A 22437-nucleotide genomic window follows, 5' to 3' on the forward strand; every position below is an offset into this window, starting at 1 on the left:
TTGGAGAAGGTGAGCAGAAAGTCTGAAGTTCTTATTCAATCAAAATGTAAGACTTGGTGGGTAGTGTAGAGGGGAGGTGGAGATGGGATGGTAGTGAGGTAATCAAAGAATTTTCGCTTTACAAATAAATGGAGAAATTGAGCAAAATTTTTTTACTTTTTATTTATAAGGTAAAACTGAGAGGGTACGTATTACATGACTCACTAAACGTAGAGTACAATTTAAAAAGTAAAGTTAAGGGGCTTTATTTTTCTACGTGATTTACACTTTTACCTCTGCTCTCATGTAGAATGGAAAAATAAAAATTATTATGTGACACATAAATACGAAACGTAAGCTGATTTTATTTAGGTGTAAATATTTCTTATAAGAACAACGTAATGCAAAAAATTTTAAATGCATAATAATCCTTGGTCAAAAACGTAAAGAGTAACTGCTATTACCATAGGCTGCAGATGGACTTAAAACTATGTTATAAATATATGTTATCACCTTAAAATAAATTGTATTTAACAAAGTAATTACGATTAAGCTATTGTATTTTTTAAGAACGTTGCAATTCACTTACATCACATATTTTTTAAAACAGTAAACTTTATAATTGTTAATTCCCTCTAGTGTATCACTTGCCCATAAGAGTATACTATAAAAAATCCTAATAGACTTTTAAAATTTTAAGGTTTTGTGAATGTCCACGGAAGAAGGTGTAAAAACACATATAGAGACTGTGAAATGTCATTGAGGTGGCATACATAAATCCAACCTACTAAAAGCAACAAAAAAAACAATTTAATGTTTCTCAATGTGGAAAGGGTTTCTACAAGGTTGAATTTCTTGACCCTCTGAAATAACTATGTTATGTAGGAATATCCACGTACATAAAAGTATTCGTATTTGCTTAATTTAAAAAATTGTAAGACCCCTAAACAGTTGTATATTTTTCATATAAATAAATGTAATCAGGGCAAACCCAAACATAAATAACGCACCTATTTTAACAAAACCTTTGTCAGCACTTTGATTGAAGCTATTCCTAATGATTAATTTTATCTTTATTGACTGGTTTAAAAGATTTTTCATCTACTCATAAAGCTAGTAGACTTTATCTTATTCTTTAATTTTTAATGTTGTTATAAAATATTCACGAATTACTGATGTAGTATATAATATATCTTTTTTTTTAAATTATCAGAATAACGTTGTCAAACTTTACCTACAACTCTGAAAATTAACATAATTGTATGAAAAGATGAGTACATATATACTTAACATATACTGTTGGTATACAAATAACATAGGATTCTACAACAATAGCATTTCATCCGAAACTATTATAATTAGATAAAAAATAATTCTTTTATTTACCAAGAAATCTGTTGTACGTATTTGGTTGAAAAACTTCTTCTGGACGGTAGAAAAGGAATCGAAATGGTAAAAAAATTTTAACATCTGGCCGTTCTTGCAGTAAGCCTTGATCAATGGAACGAGCATTTTTAAGCTGACTAACACAAACAGCATCTTGACGTGGTTGATTGCAAATGGCGTCAAGAGGATTCAGTACCTTTTTAAAATTATAGAAATTAGAAAATTAGTACGAAGAAAGGCAAAAAAAAAAATAATTATTTTTTTACGCTGAGTAGTAACAAATACAATTACAATATACCTTCCCAGGTAGAAATTTACAACAGTTGTTTGCTAGTATTTCACGATATTATGGACAATTAATGAGCTGATCTACAATGATCTTAGCATATTTTACCACATTATCTATCAGTATGCTTATGATAAACTCAATAATAAGCTCGGGAAGGCATGGTGCTAATCACTTAGCCCCTCTATTTGTATCACTTCTTCCCTTATCTCACTGTTGTACAGCTGTAACAGTGCAGTACCAACTAACAAGTAAAATATACATTTTAAACAATTTCATTAGCTCAATATTTATTTATGTTTAAGAATCGCTATTGTCTAATTAACTGTGTGGATACTACAAATGACGTTTTTTCATCCTAGCCACAAAGTGCAACTGCTGCATTGTGCCCTCAAGCCACACTTTGCACCCTTGTAATAACTGTGGGCCCACAGGCAGAACAGTTTTTTGCACTCTCTGGGAAAAAAGTAGTTTTTTTCTCTACGGCCCAAAGTTACTAACTGGGTGTAAAGTATGCGTACGAGCACCAAATTGCACTTTGCACCCTCGGTAAGAAAAACATTACACGCAACTCGGGCACCAACATAAAACAATTGCGCCTTTCGGGCGCTTATCTTTGTACTTCGTGCCGCCGTCATGTAATGTCCCATTTTCATGTATATTTAACACGCAGTGTAAGGTAAAGTCAGGTAGTGTGTATATATATATATATATACACCTTATATTATTGAGTTGTAAGACTGAATACAGTCTGTTACGTCCAAACTTGTAGGTAAATGGTGGAACTCGTAGATTCATTTTACAAACAAATAATTTTAATTTTTGTTTGTTAGAAACTAGCTGTTCGCCTAAAGGATTTATTTGCTCGTACTTACAGTATACTTTTCTTTTAAATCGTTGATTTGGTGTTGTGGTATTAAGTTCCAACAAACAGTATGTGTGCAGTAGTATTCATGTGTCGTACGTCGAGTTAGCTTTGACCTACTCTTGAAATTTATATTTTATGTAGTAAAGTAGTAGCGTATTTCATTCGTCTTTTTACCTCACGTCCTTGTGTAAGTCTTTATTATACATTATTTACTTAACTTTCCCTTGGTATTCAATTTGTTTATCAAAGTAAGAATTATGTTTCTGCCAAATAGAATTTTGAATCTTGGAATGTTTCATTTAGTTTTGTTACTGAAATATTTAAACTAAGAAAAAAGGTTTTGTTTGGGATTGAAAACCCAATGATTGTGGACAGTGTGATTTGATTTACCGGTTGCGAGAGAAAAAAAGTGGGAGCCAAATTGCTTGGTTTTGTTGAAAGATTAACACTCACACCTTTTGTTATATAACAAAATAATAAAGTATATTAACAGCAGAAATTACAAAACTTGATGAGAAAAAAAAAATTGAAAAACTGTGGTAAATAACAAAATTACGTTTTATGTGCGCTAGTTTGAGGATATTGAACGAAGTTGAAGAACAGTTATTTTACTAATATAATTAAACTGAAAATGATGTTGTTTGAGTCACGCGAGTAAATTACACAAGACATTTTCTCTTTCTATTTAAAACGATTAACTCGAGAAAATGTATGCTTGGTTCGTGTACACAGTGACCACACTGTGGTTTACTGGACGAGCGATCGGTGCGGACTGACTGAATGCTCACAGGTGAGCAGTCGTGAGCAGCCAAAGTAACTTAAACGTGGAGCGCTATGATTGGTGGTCACGCAGGACCATTGTATGCACGCTATTGATTACAAAATACTAAAGTTAATTGCTAGTGCGCGAATATATAAATTCTATATAGTTAATGTTTGTAATACTAATTTGATGTTGAACACGTTTATTGAGCACCCAGTGATGTCTTATCTGATAACTTAATAAATGAAGTAAGGCCGTAAATAATTAATGTTATAAGTTAAAAAGCTCTTAGATTTGCGTGTACAATGGTTCGACAGTTTATTGTTTTTCTTAACTTAACTAACTTCTATGATCGTTGGTTAGCCACTGCTTGCGCCCACGTAGTTGTAAGATCTTAGGAGATTAACCGCAACGATAATACTAATCCTACACAAGAGTACTCGTGGTGATTACGATAATCAGGCTGCTGCTTTTAACGTCAGAATGCTGGGTTATAGTCCTTTCTTTCTTGCTTTCTTTTATTCACTTTTTAGGCGAGTCTACAGTGACCTGGTTTTCTCGAGGTTTGCTAACACAGCTTAGTCACCAAACTTATTTTTACATTCGTTTAAAATGCACGCTTCTAACACACAGATTAGTCATCGAACTTAGTCTTACATTTTCTACAACAGACACAATAGAACTCATTTTCCAACCTATATAGTAACTTGAGAGCACTTAATAAAAGTCAAAAAAGGCAGATATTGGTATGTGCAAGGAGTTTTTATGCTTTTGCATTTAAATATGACACGTAAGGCTGGAAATTTGGATGACTCATTGGAGCTTAATCCAATTACTTTTAATTGACATAAGCATAGTTGTAGTGCAATAATTATGCAGTAACTGATGGTTAAAACTGCTGATCTATCGGATTTTACATGAGGTACAAGTTGCTGTCAGAATTGTGTATGATACTTCTTATGGATATACGCAGTGAAAAATGTTGAAATTATTGTTTGTTCTCATTTTTAGATATAGTAGTGCCAACTAATGTTGTTAGATGAGCGCTTTATGAGATTGTTTGGAGGTTACGCGCATAGTCTGAGTTTTGCGACGGTAGCTTGTTCTAAAATAAGTAAGTCATATGTCATGCGATGTCAGAGCATTTCCTTGTCATAATTTTAGAACGAAACTCTGTGTTTTCAAGTGATAAATATCAAGTCTACAACATGGGATGTCACAATCACTCTCACCCCCTTGCTATCCTCCTCGACGTTCCTGAAACTTTTGAATCTTTTCTTTAGCTTTCTTAGGAACCCATCCTTTTATAAGTGACCACATTAAGACCTCTTTTTATACCCCTTATGGGAGATGTTAGAATAAAATTACTAACTATAATTTATGACTACATAATGAAAAAACCAAACAATAAACTGTAAAATTATCATTAGGTTATCTTTGCGTAACTTAATACATTTGTGTTAATTATAGAAATTTAAGTTGGTGTTAATTATTTTTTTCTATTTTTGTAGATAACCACATATTTTATTTTTTATACAAAAGTCAGATTTGTAACATATAGACTTGGTGTGAAAAATATTCTAAAAAGAGTAATGTGGGAAAGAAAAAGAAAAGGAAATATTCCACTTAAATGTGCATGAAAATCAATTTCATTAATATAAGAGTTGTTTGTAACTGTTTACTAGAAAAAAAAATTTTTTAACCTTGAAATATATAAAATTTCTTTCCATACTATATTTTCAATATTTGATTTATTTTTGGAATTGTTTTGTATGAATATGTTATTAGGACTCTTACATTTGAAAAGCAAGGTATACAGTTTACGGCTGAAAAATAAGGATCTTTCATAATCAAATACCAATCTTTTAAAACTTTAGCCCTGTGATTTATAAACTGTATCATAGAAAAAACTAGAATAAAAGGAGATTTTCTTCTGTATGAGTGAAAAAGATGAATTAATTACCCGTATTTAATGTGCTTTCTGACATAAAAACTGCATTGCCTCATTTTTCTCCAGTTAGTATTTCTGCTTTAATGTTATATTAAAACAATTTTGTTATGTGAAGGCAAGGTTCATTGCATAAGCCACTTATATGTACATTTAAAACATGTACAGGTAAGCCTTTATGTATATCATTGAGAACTTCCGTTGGAAAATGATTATCCATACTGTCATCTGTGCGACCATTATCTTTACGTATGACTGTAATACATATTTTCAATTCCTTTAATTAAGCTTTGAATTTCGTTGTTTGGATGTAAAGTAATGTATAGTAAATTGTTAAAACTACTTTGTAAGCGTCATTATTTACACCACCTTGATCTTTATAATTTATTTTACAAATAACGCAAATTTTTTATTTCTCAAGAATATTAAATGGGTCTGTTGTTTCATTTTCAATCTTCATTAACAATGATCTCTATTTATGCAACGCATGCTATTTTTTAACTAAAAATTTTTTTACATTTTCTATGAGAATACGTTTTTCATAGTATCGTTAATTATTGAGGTTTTACAATGATGCTCGACCCTTGAAGTGTTTGCCTCAAATCACTTCTTAAAATATAGTAGTTTTCCTACGAGTTTGAAAAGTCTTTATTTGCAAACCGAGAGGTTTGCGGCCCGAGCCGAAGGCGAGGTCCGTAACAAGGTTCGTAAAGGAGACTTTTCGAACGAGTATTAGAAACTGCTTTTTTGCCCGAGGAAGTACCAGCCTCTCCAAACCACCCGAGGGCGGAAAAATAATTTTCTACCAAACATAAAGCCATTATAACTAAGGTCTTTTTATGTTTTGTTGATAATTTCAAAAGCTTTCTAAGAAATAGTTAAAGCTTCATTCTTAATAACTACAGAAGAACTTTGAATATGAGTCATATTTAATGTTAATTATTTAATGAAAACTATTTATAAAGTTAGTTCTAATAGTTCATAATCCTTGCATTATTTTTCAATTTAAAAATTGGACTTAGTTGTCGTAAAGCATTGATGTCATTATTTTTTGTAAGATCTTATATGTATATATATAGTTCAAATTTTCCCATACATTTTTACCACAAATGTCTTCAGACATTATAAAAAATGATAAAGATTTTCTATAAACAAATCTTGTTATGGTAGCGCCACCACTGCCATGAGAGTACAAGACCTACTCCTAAATGGAAATTAAAAGTGGGCGATCACTGAAGCCAAGCTTAGCTGGCACGCCACCCAACTTAGTTGCCGTTTGGGACCTAACCTAGCCTACAGTTGATTTGTCATATGGCTCTGGTCTGGGCATAACTTAGCCTGACTTAGGATTACAAAACCACTTGTAGCCATGCTTGGCTGCTTGAATTGGCCCATGTAATTTAGGTAGGCAACCTACTTTCTTTTCTCCTTGGGCTGCTTTTATGCTGGCAAATTTGGTACTGACCTCTGGTATAAGTGGCGCCATCTGAGGGTAGATACCTTGGTGTAAAGCATGATGAATAAATCTATGGCAAGGCAAGTCATAATTTTCCAAGTTATTTTTTAGATAAAATGCTTAAATATTTTTTGTACATTTAATGAATGAGCCATCTTTTTTTTAAGCAACAAAAATTAAAGTAAAATGAGAAAGTTTTATAATTTTTGCTAACTATTGTCATGGTTTTAAGTATTTCCGTAATGTGGATTGCGTGCTTCATATGACCATATCCTAATATATTGAAATACGCTAGATTTAAGCTGGATTATTATCATACAAAATAACTGTGGTTGTGTCTGTCCAGGTAATTGCACATGATAATGGTCAGAATATAATTAATAAAAGTTTCTTTGGCATAAGACATTCGGAAGTATCTTTAGCAAAATTATGACACCTTGTGAATGTACGATTATTTATACATAAAATAAAAGCCTTACATAAGCATTAAATGAGCATTTATTCATCATAACGATAAGTCCGTAAAGTGCGAAAAAGAAGTGTCTTAAATCGCCAAAAAGCTGGAACTCATTGACTTTCTTAATAACAGTGAGGATCAGTATTCGTATTACTATGCATCAGAATTTTTGACTGTGTTTCTTTATTTATTCGACGTACATTAAAGAAGTTTAATTTAATCTCCAAGTAAAGCATCTGTGTTTGTTTCTTATACTATCCTGAATGAAAAGAGTCGTAAGAATGGGATTTATTTTAGATCTATGCTTGGTGTATTATGCCTGAGATGCATAAAGTATATGGATTAATAAATGACAATAATTATATGCAATATTCGTTTTTTTTAAAGTATTAAATCACATGACTTATAATTTATGATAAAAAATGAAAAAGTTATTTTAAATTACACAGCTCTTATTTTGATACAGAGTATTGGAGGGTTGGCACACTGATTGCCTAGGGGAATGGAGACCCAATAGTCATATTATGTTGATCTATATTATATAGTACCCCCTATATAATATGTTAATTTTTGAGCGGCTATTTCAGAAAAAACCCATTACAAAAATTGATAAAGTTCATACTTATTCATTAAATAAGCAATTAATATTTTTTTTAAATACTATAAATTAATAACATACTTGCAATCGTAGATTCATATGGATAATGAATGTTACGTTGTTTCATTATAATAGTAATACAAAAAATTGAATACACTGAGAACCTTATACTCATCAACGAATTATATTATTAATCCTATTTTAAAGAACCTGTCTGTTTTATACTTATTTCTTCGACGTATACGTGTTTTAAAATAGTTATTAATATATATAAGTTTTATAAATTGATAAACTAAAATTTAATTCTACAACTGCGATTTAAAATATATTCAATAACAAAATTGATCGAACGTTTTAAAAATAATGTTGTTATGATTTCTTTATATTACGTTGACCAAAATATTATATTATATAACAATAAATTTTGTTAAAAGCAATAGAACTCTTTCATTCTTCATAATTAAGGATTTAGTTTTTTTAACTAAAATTTAATATAACAAAAAAAAAAATTGGAATAAATACATAATTATTATTTATATATCTTCACACAGCCGAGTATAATTTACCATGACAAAATGAAGATTTTTTGTCATCGACCTTGAGATTTGTCTATTGTCATATCAAATGCCACAACGACTGGATTTCTTACGATATAAAATGAAAGGTAATGTTAAAATGTTTCCTGTGTATAAGTTATTTTTCGAAGGAAGACTCTATTTCTAATTTTTTCTTGAGTTATCATTTTTCCTTTTACACCTAAGTATTCTTAATAGTATTCGATTACACAGTCCATCTGATATACTTTAATCTCTTAGTACTATCACTATTGTGCAAATTTTTAGTTTTAATTAGTAAGGTGGTCATCCTTCGTGAATATTTTGCAACATTTCCACCGATAACTGTATACAAATATGATCATCCGATTTATCATCTCTCTATAGGTAGCTTCATCTTTACTGTAGTAAATTTTAATTTTTCCAGATAATTTTTAAAGAATTTTGTCATTTGAAATGCAAATGTACTTATTATGCATTGTTAGTATATCATTATTTATCGAACAATTACTGATATCAGAAAATACTCAAGAATATTTACCATTTAACATCTAAGTTTGAGAAAAATTAATGGTTTCTGTTTTCCTTTTTCCAATTTTCAATAACAATTTTTAAAGTCCTTCATTGGTAAAACAAATATTAATTTCTGATTTAAAAATTAGGAATTAGTTTCATAAAAAGAAAGATTTATTAGTTTGTTCGGTTCTAATTCTTCTGAGACAATTCTTCATAAGTTGGAAAATTCGACGAAAATCATCTCCTAAAAGAATTAATTTATCTTTGAAATATTTTTCAGTATTACATAAATCTGGTGATGTTTTGTCTATTATTTACATTACTTTTTTAAGAATTGTTGAAGCCTCATGCCAAAGGATAAAATCGAATTCCGGCTACTTTTTTCATTTGACTCAAATTTTTGAAAGGCATTCCCCTATATTATTAAAATTTTTGTAACATTTTATCCCTTTTAGAAGCAAAATTAATGTTTTGTCAGTCCATGCCATCAACAAAACTTCTTTATATTGAGGATGAAACTAATAAACTAACGTTTTACAGAAATAACTTTTTCTTGATCCTCTCGGACCATCTATAAAGAAAATGTTATGTTTGGTTACAAATAATTTCAAATAATTTCTACTGGTCATTATTCAAACCTATATACATTTAATTAAAAATTTGTTTACTAAAATGTATTTTTTTGTCAAGAAATTTTTTTTCTGCTTTTTTTAGTGTAAATAAGTTAAAGCACATATACGATTAATCTTCTGATTCTAAAAAATGGTTAATACGTAAAAAAACTAAATTATTTTCAGTATTAGTAGAATACTTTTTTAAAATTCTTTACATTTTCTTTTCATTTTATCACCTCAAATATTTTTCAAAATTTGAAACTAAGCAAAAAATTGTTTTGAATGATATAAAATCATAACAGCAATTAATTCTTTTAAAATGTCAACTTGTTAATAATTATTTATTAAACATATTGCAATTGCGATACATTTGAACGTTTCGTGTATAATTCCTTCATATGTTTTTGCATATCTAAACAATGTCCAACCAGTTACTTTATTTAATAATTGTTTATTTAGAGAACTTTAAGGATATTTATAAGATACAACGTATTATCCATCTGTTGCAGTATTTCTGATAACATTTTTTTCTTTCCAAGTTTATTGATTTATTTTAAAAAATGGAGTACTCTGGAATGTTAGCAAGCTTTATGGATTTTGCGAAGTCACCATGTTTATTTATTTAAAACCCAACTGTTAACTGTGATTCGAAGATTTTGAAGACTATTATAATATTATTTTCTTTGAATACAAGTTTTTGATTGTTTTCACGATGAACAGCTAACAGCTTCACGATTTATAACTGTATTACTTATACCACAAATTAGAAATTCTAGTAATTTCTCAGTTTATTTCATTGAACCTACATATCAAGAGTCAATGTAACTATTGATTTCATCAAATATTGCTTTGCCCTACCTTTAATTAAGTAAACACAAATATATTTTGTACTTTGAATAGATGTACAGAATTTGACGTTAATATAATGCTGCATTACATTACTAGGGCACAAAGTACAAACATAAGCGCTTAAAGAGCGCAGTTTTTGTATGTTAGTGCCCCAGCCACGTACAATGTTTTCGTTACCAAGGGCATGAAGTGAAATTTTGATCCCATGAGCACACCTTGCGTCCAGTAAATGACTTTTTTACCCGTGAGCCCAAAGTGTTTACAAAGGCCTATCTGAATTTGTCCCCGTTGTGATAGTATCTTTCATTATTTACCAAATTCGCTTTCGAGTCGATAAAGTGTTTCTAATCTTCTATCGAATTCATCTCCAAATTGATAAGGTGTTTCGTATCTTCTACTGAATTCGTTTCGGGAAGAACCAGACCAATGTTGACAAACGGTATTGATCCTTCTTTTACATACTGTGAAAATATTTGACGATTGGTTGTCATATTATATTTGCGTACTTACATTTGTGTACTTGCATTTATGTACTTCTATTTGCCTGTTGTTGTGTACTAAATATAGCAAACTTAAGACTCAGCAGAATACACGTATTAGTTCTGTACTAGCCATACCGGTGAATGGTCTATTATAAACAGATGCGTTAGGTAATTTTGCAACGATAGAATTTGGGTTAACACAAAAAGGTAAATGTTATAAAAGGAAGATATAATAAGTGTAATGCCACGTACCAATGCTGTCGAAAAGTTCCGTGACTATGCACTGAAGAGTTATATAATGAATGACTTGCTGTACCCACCAATTATGTCAGAAAAATATTCATTGTTCCCATGTAGAACAACAAACGGTAGTGAGTCATTTCACTCTTACATCAATAGTATGTTCAGTGCCCCTTATCCAACTCTCTTTATTTTTTTAAGAGTAATAACAGACATACAAACAGAAATATACATGAAAATGAGAAGTGTGGGCCAACAAGCAAACCAACTTGAAAATAAAGAAACGTTTTTATGAAAAAAAATGCTGAGATATCAGCAAAAGGAAACCAATCGTTTCAAGTTTGTTAAAAATGTATCGCTAAAATTTTCACCAGTGGATTAAATATAACAAGAGAGATATGTGACACGATATGTAGACATAAATCAATAAAAAATGTACTTACTATTTTATTGATTTCTACCAAAGACCTATTTTTTTGAAGAACGTCAGTTTTGTAAATAAACTCCAGTCCAGGGTGCAAAGTGTGTCCCAAGGACGCAAAACAGCTTCTGCATTGTCTGCCCATGGTGAGAGAAATTTTAATTTCCATACAAAATTTTTCTTATGATGACATCCAAAACTGACATTGATTTTATGTGAAGCAGTTCAACAGTTATGTTTGGAAAATCATTTGATTTGTTGTTTTTAGACAATTTTGATTAAATTAAATTAAATTCTTCTTATTTAGAGAAATATAATACTGTTATTAATAAATTTAGTCCACCACATTTTCTCATTGTAGACATTGTATCTTGAACATGTTTCTGCATATTTCTTGGACTTCCTATGTATATAGATGGAAGTATAAAATTGGCCCTATTAACAAATATGTCTAATATATCTTAATGACATTAGAATATAAAATTCTTTGTTTGCATCTCAAATTATTTCAGCGGTTATGTTTAATTATTATGTAAGAATGAATAATAAATTGTTGCGTCAACCATCTTCCATATAATAATGGTTAAGAACTTATTTTATTTGATCTGTAAGACGGTTTGTATGAATAATTTTGTAACGTAGTTAGTTTTTGTTCTTATTTTAGTAATTTTCCTAATAACCAGTACGCTATCCTTAATCTCCTGAGGAAATAAATATAGTAGAAACACCATAGGATCGATAAAATAAAATTATTTATGCATAGTTGTAAAATATCTTTCTATAACACGTAATTAAGTGTGTGGGGGATTTCATATAGCACTTAGTTTAACAGACATTTGATTTCAGGAAATCATTAATATAATATCATATTCTTATTTTGTGATTTAGTCACTAGTTATAGATACACTTCTATAAACATAATATACAAGCATATAACTATAGTAGTTGGGGTGCATCCTCCTTCATGCTTCACACACCAATCACCGGATACTCCAACTTGAAACACGTGTCTTTTAATTTAGTATATTAAATAGTTATATACGTAACATTTCAATTTTTTGTTAAATAATACACGGAATAAGCCTACATTTATTAATATGAATAAAACAAATTTTGCATTTGACATTAATGATGATGTTTCAGTATGATTAGTCCATTTTGTTGGTCACTCCTATTTTTAAATGCATAAGCTATTTTTCTTATTGATCATAAATTTTAATGTTATGATAATAATTTTGTTTGTTGTAACATCTTTGATAATAAATATATGTGTATTACTTTTATATAGAATATACATTTGTTCAACGTTCTTCTGCTATAAGTTACGTTATTGATATCATTTTTTGGTTCATTACTATTACTCAAAGATATAGGCAAATTAGAACTGTTGCATGCATTTTATTTCGACTATAAAATTTTTTTCAACTCAATAATTTCATTATTACCTTAATAACTTACAAAATCTTTTAACCAGTAGATATTATGTTAATTTCAAACTTAACTACCTAAAATACTCTTTAATAGTAGATTCCATGCAAAAAGCTCGTATCGTTAAAATGTATCATAACAGTAATTGTTTCATCAAAAACTTTATTGAAAATCTCGCTTTGTTCAACCCTTACTAATAGCAATTGAATAATTTTTTATACAAAATTTTGTACGTATTTTTAAATCTTTAAAACATAAAGTGTGTGTTCTTATTCGATATTGATTTTTGAAAAAATTACTTCTGACCTTTACATTTTTTTAAAGCAGACTTCCTTACGACTTCTGATTAAGAATTAGGGACTGAAATAAAGAAACTTTTAATACATTTATAAATTGACTAAGGACATTAAAACTTATTGTAGTATAAATAATGCAACATGCTGAGGGTACGTTAATTCTGACAGTAATATTTATGTTAACTTTTTAGTCAAGATGTAAACTTTCATGCATTAGGGCTTCTTAACGCAACACAAACTTTATGAAAAAACTAGATATGGGTCTCGGAACCCACGACAGATGTAAAACACTAAAGGAAATGTTATTGAACTCGGTAGTATTTGATTGTCTATGATAAAAATAGTAGTTTTTGTCAGATAAGTGACGTTGTCTTCAGAACTATTTTGCGGCCTGAGGGACCTGCGAAACAGGGTTCGAGAGATGTAAGGCAGCCAAGGAGCAATGTCGCATACGTAGCGAATTCTATTTTTCTACGAAGCGGACACCAGCCTCTTAAAAACGCATGAGATAGGAAAAGTTTTTTTTTTGACTCTAAATAATCCTTTATTCATATTTTTATACTAAAAGGTAGTTTATTTATAAATACGTTTTTTTATCAGTGAATATTATAGATTCGGAAAAAGCAAATTATGTTCATATTTTTTTTTGTTCATTAACATATAAGCAACGAGAACAAAAAAGAACAATAATACACGGCAAAGAGTATATCAATACTACCTACCTACACATAGGTACATACATTAGTTTAACAAACGATCAGGTGCATTGCTTGCTCTGTCTCTTTTTTTTTGGATACCTGTTTAGTGTGCTTAGTTGCGCACGTGCGCAAATTTGCAATTGGAAGATCACGAGAAAACTTTGCATTATGGTCAAATATTGATATTTTAAAATAATCCTGTTTACAGGGAAGAATTTTCTTTTTATGATGAAAAAATGATACTAATTCCGGTATTAATTTATCATTTTCTACATGCGAAAAATATTTAAAAAAGCCTTGAAAACGGCCTACTTGTATGAGTACAATAGAGAAAGAGAGAGAGAGAGAGAGAGCAAAAGCGACAGCAGATGATTAATGGCTCTCTCTATCTCACATACTTTTACAGGTACAGCCAAAATGCCTTTTTCATTTTTTTCTAAACATTTTGCGCTAGTTGAAACAAAATTAAAAGTACTTATTGATAGAAAATTTTTTGCCTTACGCACTGGTATTTTTATTTTTTCTGTATATCAAACCATTAAAACATATAAGCAAAACGAGCTTTAAAAAACAATTTTACATGACTCTGATATTAATAGATCACTTAAAAAAAATCGTTATTGTTTCTTTTAAAATTCGCAGGCTTATATATATATATATATATATATATATATAATATAAAAAATTCCCTATTAGAGATCAATTTTCTAATTCAGAAATTTCTCGGTTGGTATTCATAAGTAATAAGAATGCAGATCAGATCGGCATGCTACGTAACACAATCAATGAGGTCCTTGGCGACCAATCCACACGATTTGGGTTTGATTGTCGGAGTCCGTAGATTTTGAAAGTTTTTTTTACATTTATATAATATATAGTATGTGTGTACGTATGTATATGCTATATGTAGAATACATGTATGATATTTACTTATTATATACTCTTCTACATAGCTATAAATACGGGTAGTACATACGTTACAAACGAGAGAGGGACAGCAGTAAGCGCGTGGAGAAAGAGACAGAGAGCCGAGCTGAACTGAGCCAAGCCGAGTGAGACTGGAGATCGTGCTGACGCACGGGTCGCTTCATCGCGTTGGTCGAACCCCCAAGCGTTCCAATAGATGTTTCACATCAAAAATTGGTAAAACAGTAATTCTGATAAGAAATTAGAGTTTATCAGACAGTGCATGTGATTGTTCTCAATTGAGAATTACTTAACTGCTTAAATACAACATCGAAGGAGAAATAATAGCTAGAAAAAAATTTGACATGAACTTTTTAGTTAAAGAATGTTATTAAACTTTAAGAAAGTCTTTTTACTATTCAAAATTTTTTATCGTAAGCAACTCCTGATAGTTGTGGAAATTACTATTACTATTAACTAACTTTAGAGTCAAGGATTTAATATTGTAGGTTTGTTCTTAAAAGAATCTTTGTCTTCTTGCGGTTAATTATACGTAGCCTTATCAAGAGGTGGTATGAAGAGGTGATGGAATGTCAATGGGTTTTTTAATAACAAAGGCCAAAGGTTTGTTGTTATATAGAGGGATTACCTTGCGGATTGTGGGGAGTAAGCAAACACGCCTTGTCATATTTAATAAGATTTAAAAGTGAACAATGTAGCTTAGTTCAATGTAAACTATACAACCAACGACAAACGCCAGCTGGCAGGCACGACCACATGCTTCGATGGACAGACGAGATCTGGCCTGCGTGTTTCGTCAGAGCACCTGGTGTCCGCAAAACTGCATGCTTGCAGATATCTACAGATGGCACCGCTACTCAATTACTCATTGACCTAGTGAATACGTTTTCTCAAAATTGCGTTTATATGTCTTATAGATTTATAATGTCCACCTGAAAGACATCTTTAGAGGTGAGATTTCCTAAAGATGTCTTGTAAATGGACATGAGAATTTTACGGGATATGTACTATAAATCTTGAGAAAATTTGTTTAATTGGAACATACGTATGGACTATAACTATGTATGTATACACTAGTAAAAATGCACTTTATACTTAATAATGTTAAAATAAAGGAAAAGTACTTTGAATTGATATTCATTGAGTGGGTTGGAAGAGAGTAGCGTGCGTTAGATGGCTCAAAGGGTTTGTGAAGTGCAATAGGGGATTTTGTAAAATGCCCTACACAAATAAATATATAAAATAGGGAGATATTAGCATACATTTACACTCAAAGCTGATGAGGGCCAATTTTCACTTGAAAAAAAAAGCTTTCTATTTAATTTTTTCAGGGCTCACCCTTTCTTCAAAACATTAATACCTACCCCAACGTTAAATTAAACAAGAAATCGTTTAATATATTTTTTTAAATTTATGAAAACCTTCTAATAAAAGATTTTATTGAAGAAAATCATTCATGGACGTGTGAATACATTTTTTAAGTTATGAAAATAAACTTGTTGCGTCCAAAGTAGTGAGAGAATTCTATAAAAGAGTGATTAAAAAAACTTTTTACTCTGTGTAGAGAATAACGTGTGAACAAAGTATGTATTCATCGTAATGCTCCGATCCGTATGCGTCTTTTCTGTCATTAATTATTTATTTATTTATATAGCATACTGTAAGTATAACAGTGCTACTTCTGGGTTACAATATCCTCATGTATATAATATATCTTACTGGACCCATACGTGTATACGTGCGAACGTATCATTATATGAATGTGATAGTGTTTGTATTTACGTCTTATTTATTGCTGTATTATTCCTAGTATTGTTAAATTAATTCATTGTGTCGCTAACGATTCTGTACATCATATTAAAATCCAGTAGAAATTGGTTGCTTGTATAACGAAGTATAAAGTTATACTACTATAAAATTATGGGGCAGTAAATATAATTAAGAATATACCTTTTATAAAACGTTATTGCGTACAAAGGTGGTGCAGTTATCGTTGGAAAAAGTATACCTACATTAATTGGGAGGGTTTCAACTAATGTTGCAATATTTAAGAAATCAAGCTTTATAAGAAATTTATTATGGCATAATTCAACATAAACAATATTTAGGCTGGCCAGTACGATATTCTGCGCTTTTATCAAATCTTCCGATGATTTCAAAACAACTTCCTACTGCCTAATCTGATTACATCTCTAACGTCACGCTTACACCATTCCCATACAGTTACATACTTATTCCTATTCCCTTTTAAGTTTCAAAAACATAATTGTACATAGAAAATTAAGAAAAACCATCTCGTAGTACCGCTTTCTTTAATAGGGTAGTATTACGTGTCAGTGAAGGTGCCTCCAGAACGTTAATCACACATAAGCATAAGAAATAGCCACAAATAATTATGGCTCGTTTACATGTACCTTAATATATATCTTCTCTATAAAAACAATCTCAGTTTGACGTATAACATTATTAAAGAATCACGTAAATATTGCATTGACATGATCTGTAGAAATCTCTCAATTTCTTTTTGGTATGAAATTTCTCTTTTACAGAAACCTATTAAATTTTTAAATAGATCCACAATTTAATTTTTCAGTAACACAACAAAGAAGGGGTGTAGTATATTTAAAAGCGTGTATGTAAGTACATCTTTATAAAAAAAACAATTGCCAGCGTTGCTGCATTTATTTGCGCTCCTCTCTCCCAAGGTTTTTTCTCGTTAACTTAGATAAACGTCCCCAAGCCAAAAAATCTCCCTTGGTACCAATAGAAAAATTATGAAAGAATAAGAGGCAAAAAAAAACATTCAATGTATTCATACAATTAAAAAAAAAAATGTTTAATAAATTTTTGAAAATTTTAAAAAAAGATGAAAAAACTGTGTAAACGGCTGTTTATTTTAAAAATAATATATAAATAATAAATGAATAAATACTTATTTGCAAATAGAAAAGATGCTCTGCTAAAAAATACTTATCTTTTAGTTAAAAAAACATAATTTAACTAAAAAGTTATCTTAGTAAATAAATAATGTGTTTGTTATTGCAATTGATAGTTCAACTTAATTATTTATTGAACAGCAAACCAATGTATACACTGAAAATGAAAAACTAGGTAAGAACAGTTTGGGTGCAGGAAGCCTGGGGTTCAAATCCAGTCAGCAAGTTTTTTTTTTTTTTTTTCCTTCTGAGAATTGGTTAAAAAAAAGAAGTAAAATCTAATAAAGTAATAACTGTGTACTGTGCTGTGCTGTAGAGCGTTGGATGACATGGTGTGTTGTGTGGAGAGGACCAAAACGGTGTAGTTGGTGAAGTAGGTGGGATGAGGAGGAAGTAACATGCAAAATCCGCATTCATCACACATTTTCACATCACACATCGCTGACTTGAATCTCAAAATAAGATAAACTGTCTAAAAGGGCTGTATCATCCTTCTCAATGTGCAATAGGCACTGCATGGTGAAAAGCTTAAAAAGCTTAATCTAAAGGGCACCAGAACCTGCCAGTCCTGATTTATAGATGAATTTTCAGTGTGAATTTTAAAAACGTGTACATCATACTTATAGATATAGTCACAAATTCACAACATAGCAGACAACAGATTAAACGAAAAGACAAAATCCATGAATACTTTGTTGTTGTTGTTAAGTTAAAAAACAAAAAAATTATCGCTGAGAGAACGTTTACTAAAGCATGCTGTCTCTCTGAAATCTATGCATTTAACTAAATCTAATATTTATGACCAAATTTTTGCTTATCTATTATAAAAACCAATTTCTGTAATTTTTTTTTGTATTCATTTACTTTTTTTTAAAAAGCACGTTTATATTCACCAACATATGCCGATAAGCAGCTGTTGCACGAAAAATAGTAGACTGTGCCTGTGAAATGCCATTTTAAAAAATGAGGTGGAAAATTATTCTAATGCTTGTTAATAAACTAGAGATCTAATGTGACTCTACAAGGTACACAAATAACATTGATACACTTACTATCGTATCTGTTGAAAACCACCCATGTCCATTTTTGACAGCAAATACACTTAAGATCGAACACGAGGTTGAGTATTGGATCCCAATTCAGAAACCATATTTTTCATATTTTTACTTATTTCTTGGAAGTTCCTTAAAATAGAAAATAAAATAGTATTTTAATGTATAATTTCCAGTATATTTGCTGTTGAAAACAAAATATGGGTGATTTTGAGAATGCTTACATAAAGTGTCAATGAATATTGCTTCTGTACTTCGCAAAGTCATATAAAATCTTTAGAAATTAAAGCATACTATTTCATCCTTTCTAGTTTTTACTTTATTATACAGTTTTTGTGTGATTATAGACACGGTTTGGAAATCACATTTTGCGACTTATGTTACGATATTGTAACAGAACTTTTTGTCTATTACGCGTACGCCTAAAACAGAATTTTAGTTTGATTGAATTGGGTTTTGAGAACTGTGACGTGTGTTTTTATAAAAAGATAAAGTATACAATCGATCGCATGAATTCTGATAACCAAATTTGACTAACATAATTTTCATGCAAGATCTGCTTTGCAAGTTTTGAATTGGTTTTATGAAATTGTTTGTCAGATAATGGAATCGTTCTGTTAAATAACGGCAGCAGTTAATTTAAATATTCATTTATATTTATTTCAATTTTTGTTTGATTGACAAGCTTAAAAAAACAAACTTGTTGTCAGATTCTAATTAATAAGTAAAACTGAGGTTATTCTTATAGTAATTGAAAGTATCAACAGTGTTGTTGATAAGTTTTTTGTGTAAGCACAAAATTGTGTTATCTTAATGTCTTAAATAAGAAACAGGAACACAGCTATATTTTTCCATCAATATTGTCATCTAGTGTATTTTACAATTGTCCGTTACTACATTAGATAATAATCATGAAATGGGTAAGCCTACAGGTGTATCCTTAAATCTGTTTATATATTGTGCCATTGAAAAAAGTGGGTATCATCTAATAGAAGCGAAATAATCTTCCTCATCTAAAGGAAAGAGATTTCAAAGTTTTAACTTACTTCTGTGAATCTATCCTCAAGATTACTCAATGGCAAATCTACGGTTGGATTCGTGAAGAATGAGATACAATCAAGCGATAACAATACACTTTATCTTATAGTACAGTCATTATTTTTGTAGTGGTGATAAATTAAAAACTATTATTAATGTGGGATTTAGGAATAGGTATACTGTTTTTGAAATTTATTTTTTTTATTTTTACTAAATATGTGTAGGACTGCTTATTGTAGAGATAAATTATCTAAAGTGGTCTTTTTTTAGGAATCTGAAAAAGTTCACACACTTTTGCTAGGTCAGTGTTTTCTTGAGATAGTGATCTGTTATCGTGTTTATTTTAGAATAGTTGTTGTCATTAAAATTTTTTAGGATGCTGTAAGCGTTATTATAAAATTTGTTTAATGGATTGTTGCTAATTCTTAAATCTGTAGTCATACTATTTGAACAGTCAAGCACTTCATTCTTGAAATCAATTGTGTTTTAGTAAAGTGTAATATTTCCTTTATCAGCCCACGTAAACAGTGTAGTATACTGAGCAAGTGCTACGCAGTGACTATAGTGAGCGTTGATGCTAAAATAATGTAGCAACAGCAAGGGCAAGTCTCTGCACATTTCGAGTTTGACTGTACGCAAAGCCAGGCGTAGTTGTCTTGCCATCACTGTGCATATGTAAGATTAGTGACGAGGATTGACGGTAAGGTCAATTGCATAAGAAAATTGCTTGTTCTGTATCTGTGTAACAGTGGTCAGAGGTGACAAGTATACTGGGTGTGCTTTAAGCAAACGTTTGTTTCTTTAGCATTTACAAGAGTTAAAAGATGTAACAGCAATAAATTTAAAGTTAAATAGTAAAGTCAACAAGCTAAAAATAGAATTCAATGCAACGGCTAGGCAAGGCATAGTTTAAACCAAGGGACCATTCAACAACAAAGAAGACAGCTGGAAGTTGTAGATTGAACGGTTCAAGCTTTATTTTAAAGCTTATTCGATGAACGGAGCTTAAAAGGTAGCCCTATTCTTGAAATTGCTTTGTAAATAAGGTAACGCCTTGTTAAAAAATCCATGTATGCCAGACAAGCCAGCTTCAAAGAAGTTTAAGGCATTAGTGAATTTGATGAGAAAATATTTACAGCAGCTCCTAGCGAGATAACCGATAGCTTAAAGTTTGAGAAGAGGTCATTAGGAAAAAGATAAGGGATTAGTGAATTTTCCTCAAATTGGAAGCAATCAACAAAATATTGTAATTTTTTAGAAGAGCTCAATAGTAATCTGCGTGATCGATTTGTATGGAAAATACATTGTGATTCTACTAAGAAAATCCTCTTACGTGTGGAAAATTTGACCTTCGATTCAGCAGAATAAAAGGCTATATCTATGGAAGCATCGACTCATAATGTAGCCAACATGCTACTAGTGGAAAATTTTGTAAGCTTTGTAAATTTGATTAAGCCGTAGAACACAGACAGCAAATAAAGGTCAAGTAGAGTTAAAACAAGAAGTCTTCCAAAGTAAGTCAAGTTCCAGTAAGGTAAACCATCAAGTATTAGATATGTAGTGTTTTTGTTGCGAATATTCAAACCATATAGCGTCGAGTTGTAGATATCGTGGATATGTATGCCGTAAAAGTAATCAAATAGGGCACTTGGCTTGCATGTATAAAATTGAATGCAACAACATTAAATGTAGAAGGAGCCACTGGAGTCTCAAGGGAAAACGATATTATGTACAGTATAATGCGTCAAGTAAAAGTGAGCATGACGTAAGCAATAACTTGTTTCGAATTTCAAACTATGTTAATGGTAATATATAATCCCTTACGGTGACTATAAATGTTGTGAGAGTAGTGATTAAATTTAAAATTAATTTCGGTTCGATAATTTTAGTGGTATCTGAAGACTTTTATTCGAAAAATATGGTTTACTACTGTAAGCTAAACTCATCCTCGAACCGGTTCAAAAGTTATGCAGGGGTGATGATGCAGCTGCTGGGCACTGAAAATCTGATTTCCACTCATAAGGAAAACATTTTTAGCCAGCGTATCGACACATTGAGTTTTATCCAAAGTCATGAGCGTGAACTACTATTACCACACACAAATGTTTATTTCATTATGTTTGTTTGGTTTATGGTATCACATTGACACCTATCTGTGAACTGTTCTGTACTGAGCGTAATATAACTTTTCCCATTACTTTTCCTCTTCATTTCATGAAGGTACATCGAAAACATCAAAAATTAAGGTTATGTTTTTTCATAACTCAACACCTTTTTTTTTGTACGTCACGATATTTCTTTTTTCCTTTACAAAACCTATAAGACTCGTTTTTTTTCCTCTATCTTGCTTTCTTTTAAGGATATGTCATGTTTTGTAATATTTGAAGGTTGCACCATGTTACAAAAACTCGTTTAATCAATACTGAACATCTGCATCGATCTACCATACACGCAAAAGTTATTTGTTAATGTACTTTATGAAAATAATAATGTTAACTAGTGTATGTAGTATTAACATTAACTACTATATTCTATACACATGTGTGCAGGCAAACATGTACACATTTACAGTAAAAGTAGAAAGTCTACACACACACACACTTATTATACATGCACACTTTTGTGGTTGCATCTATAATTCTGTG

General features: G+C 30.6%; 1 protein-coding gene across 1 annotated transcript in view; it reads right to left on the reverse strand.

Annotated features, from left to right (window-relative positions):
• LOC106641906 (multicopper oxidase 3) overlaps nt 1-22437 on the reverse strand; it is a 545989-nt gene that overhangs the window by 229997 nt on the left and 293555 nt on the right. The window contains exon 7 of the mRNA XM_089594463.1: nt 1366-1561. Within this exon, the coding sequence (XP_089450589.1) occupies nt 1366-1561 (196 nt within the window). The remainder of the gene's footprint in view (nt 1-1365; nt 1562-22437) is intronic.

The sequence above is a fragment of the Copidosoma floridanum genome, unplaced genomic scaffold (genome assembly GCF_036245765.1).
Source record: "Copidosoma floridanum isolate Cflo_tuat_1 unplaced genomic scaffold, Cflo_Japanese_pri ptg000021l, whole genome shotgun sequence".
Taxonomy (NCBI): Eukaryota; Metazoa; Arthropoda; class Insecta; order Hymenoptera; family Encyrtidae; genus Copidosoma; species Copidosoma floridanum.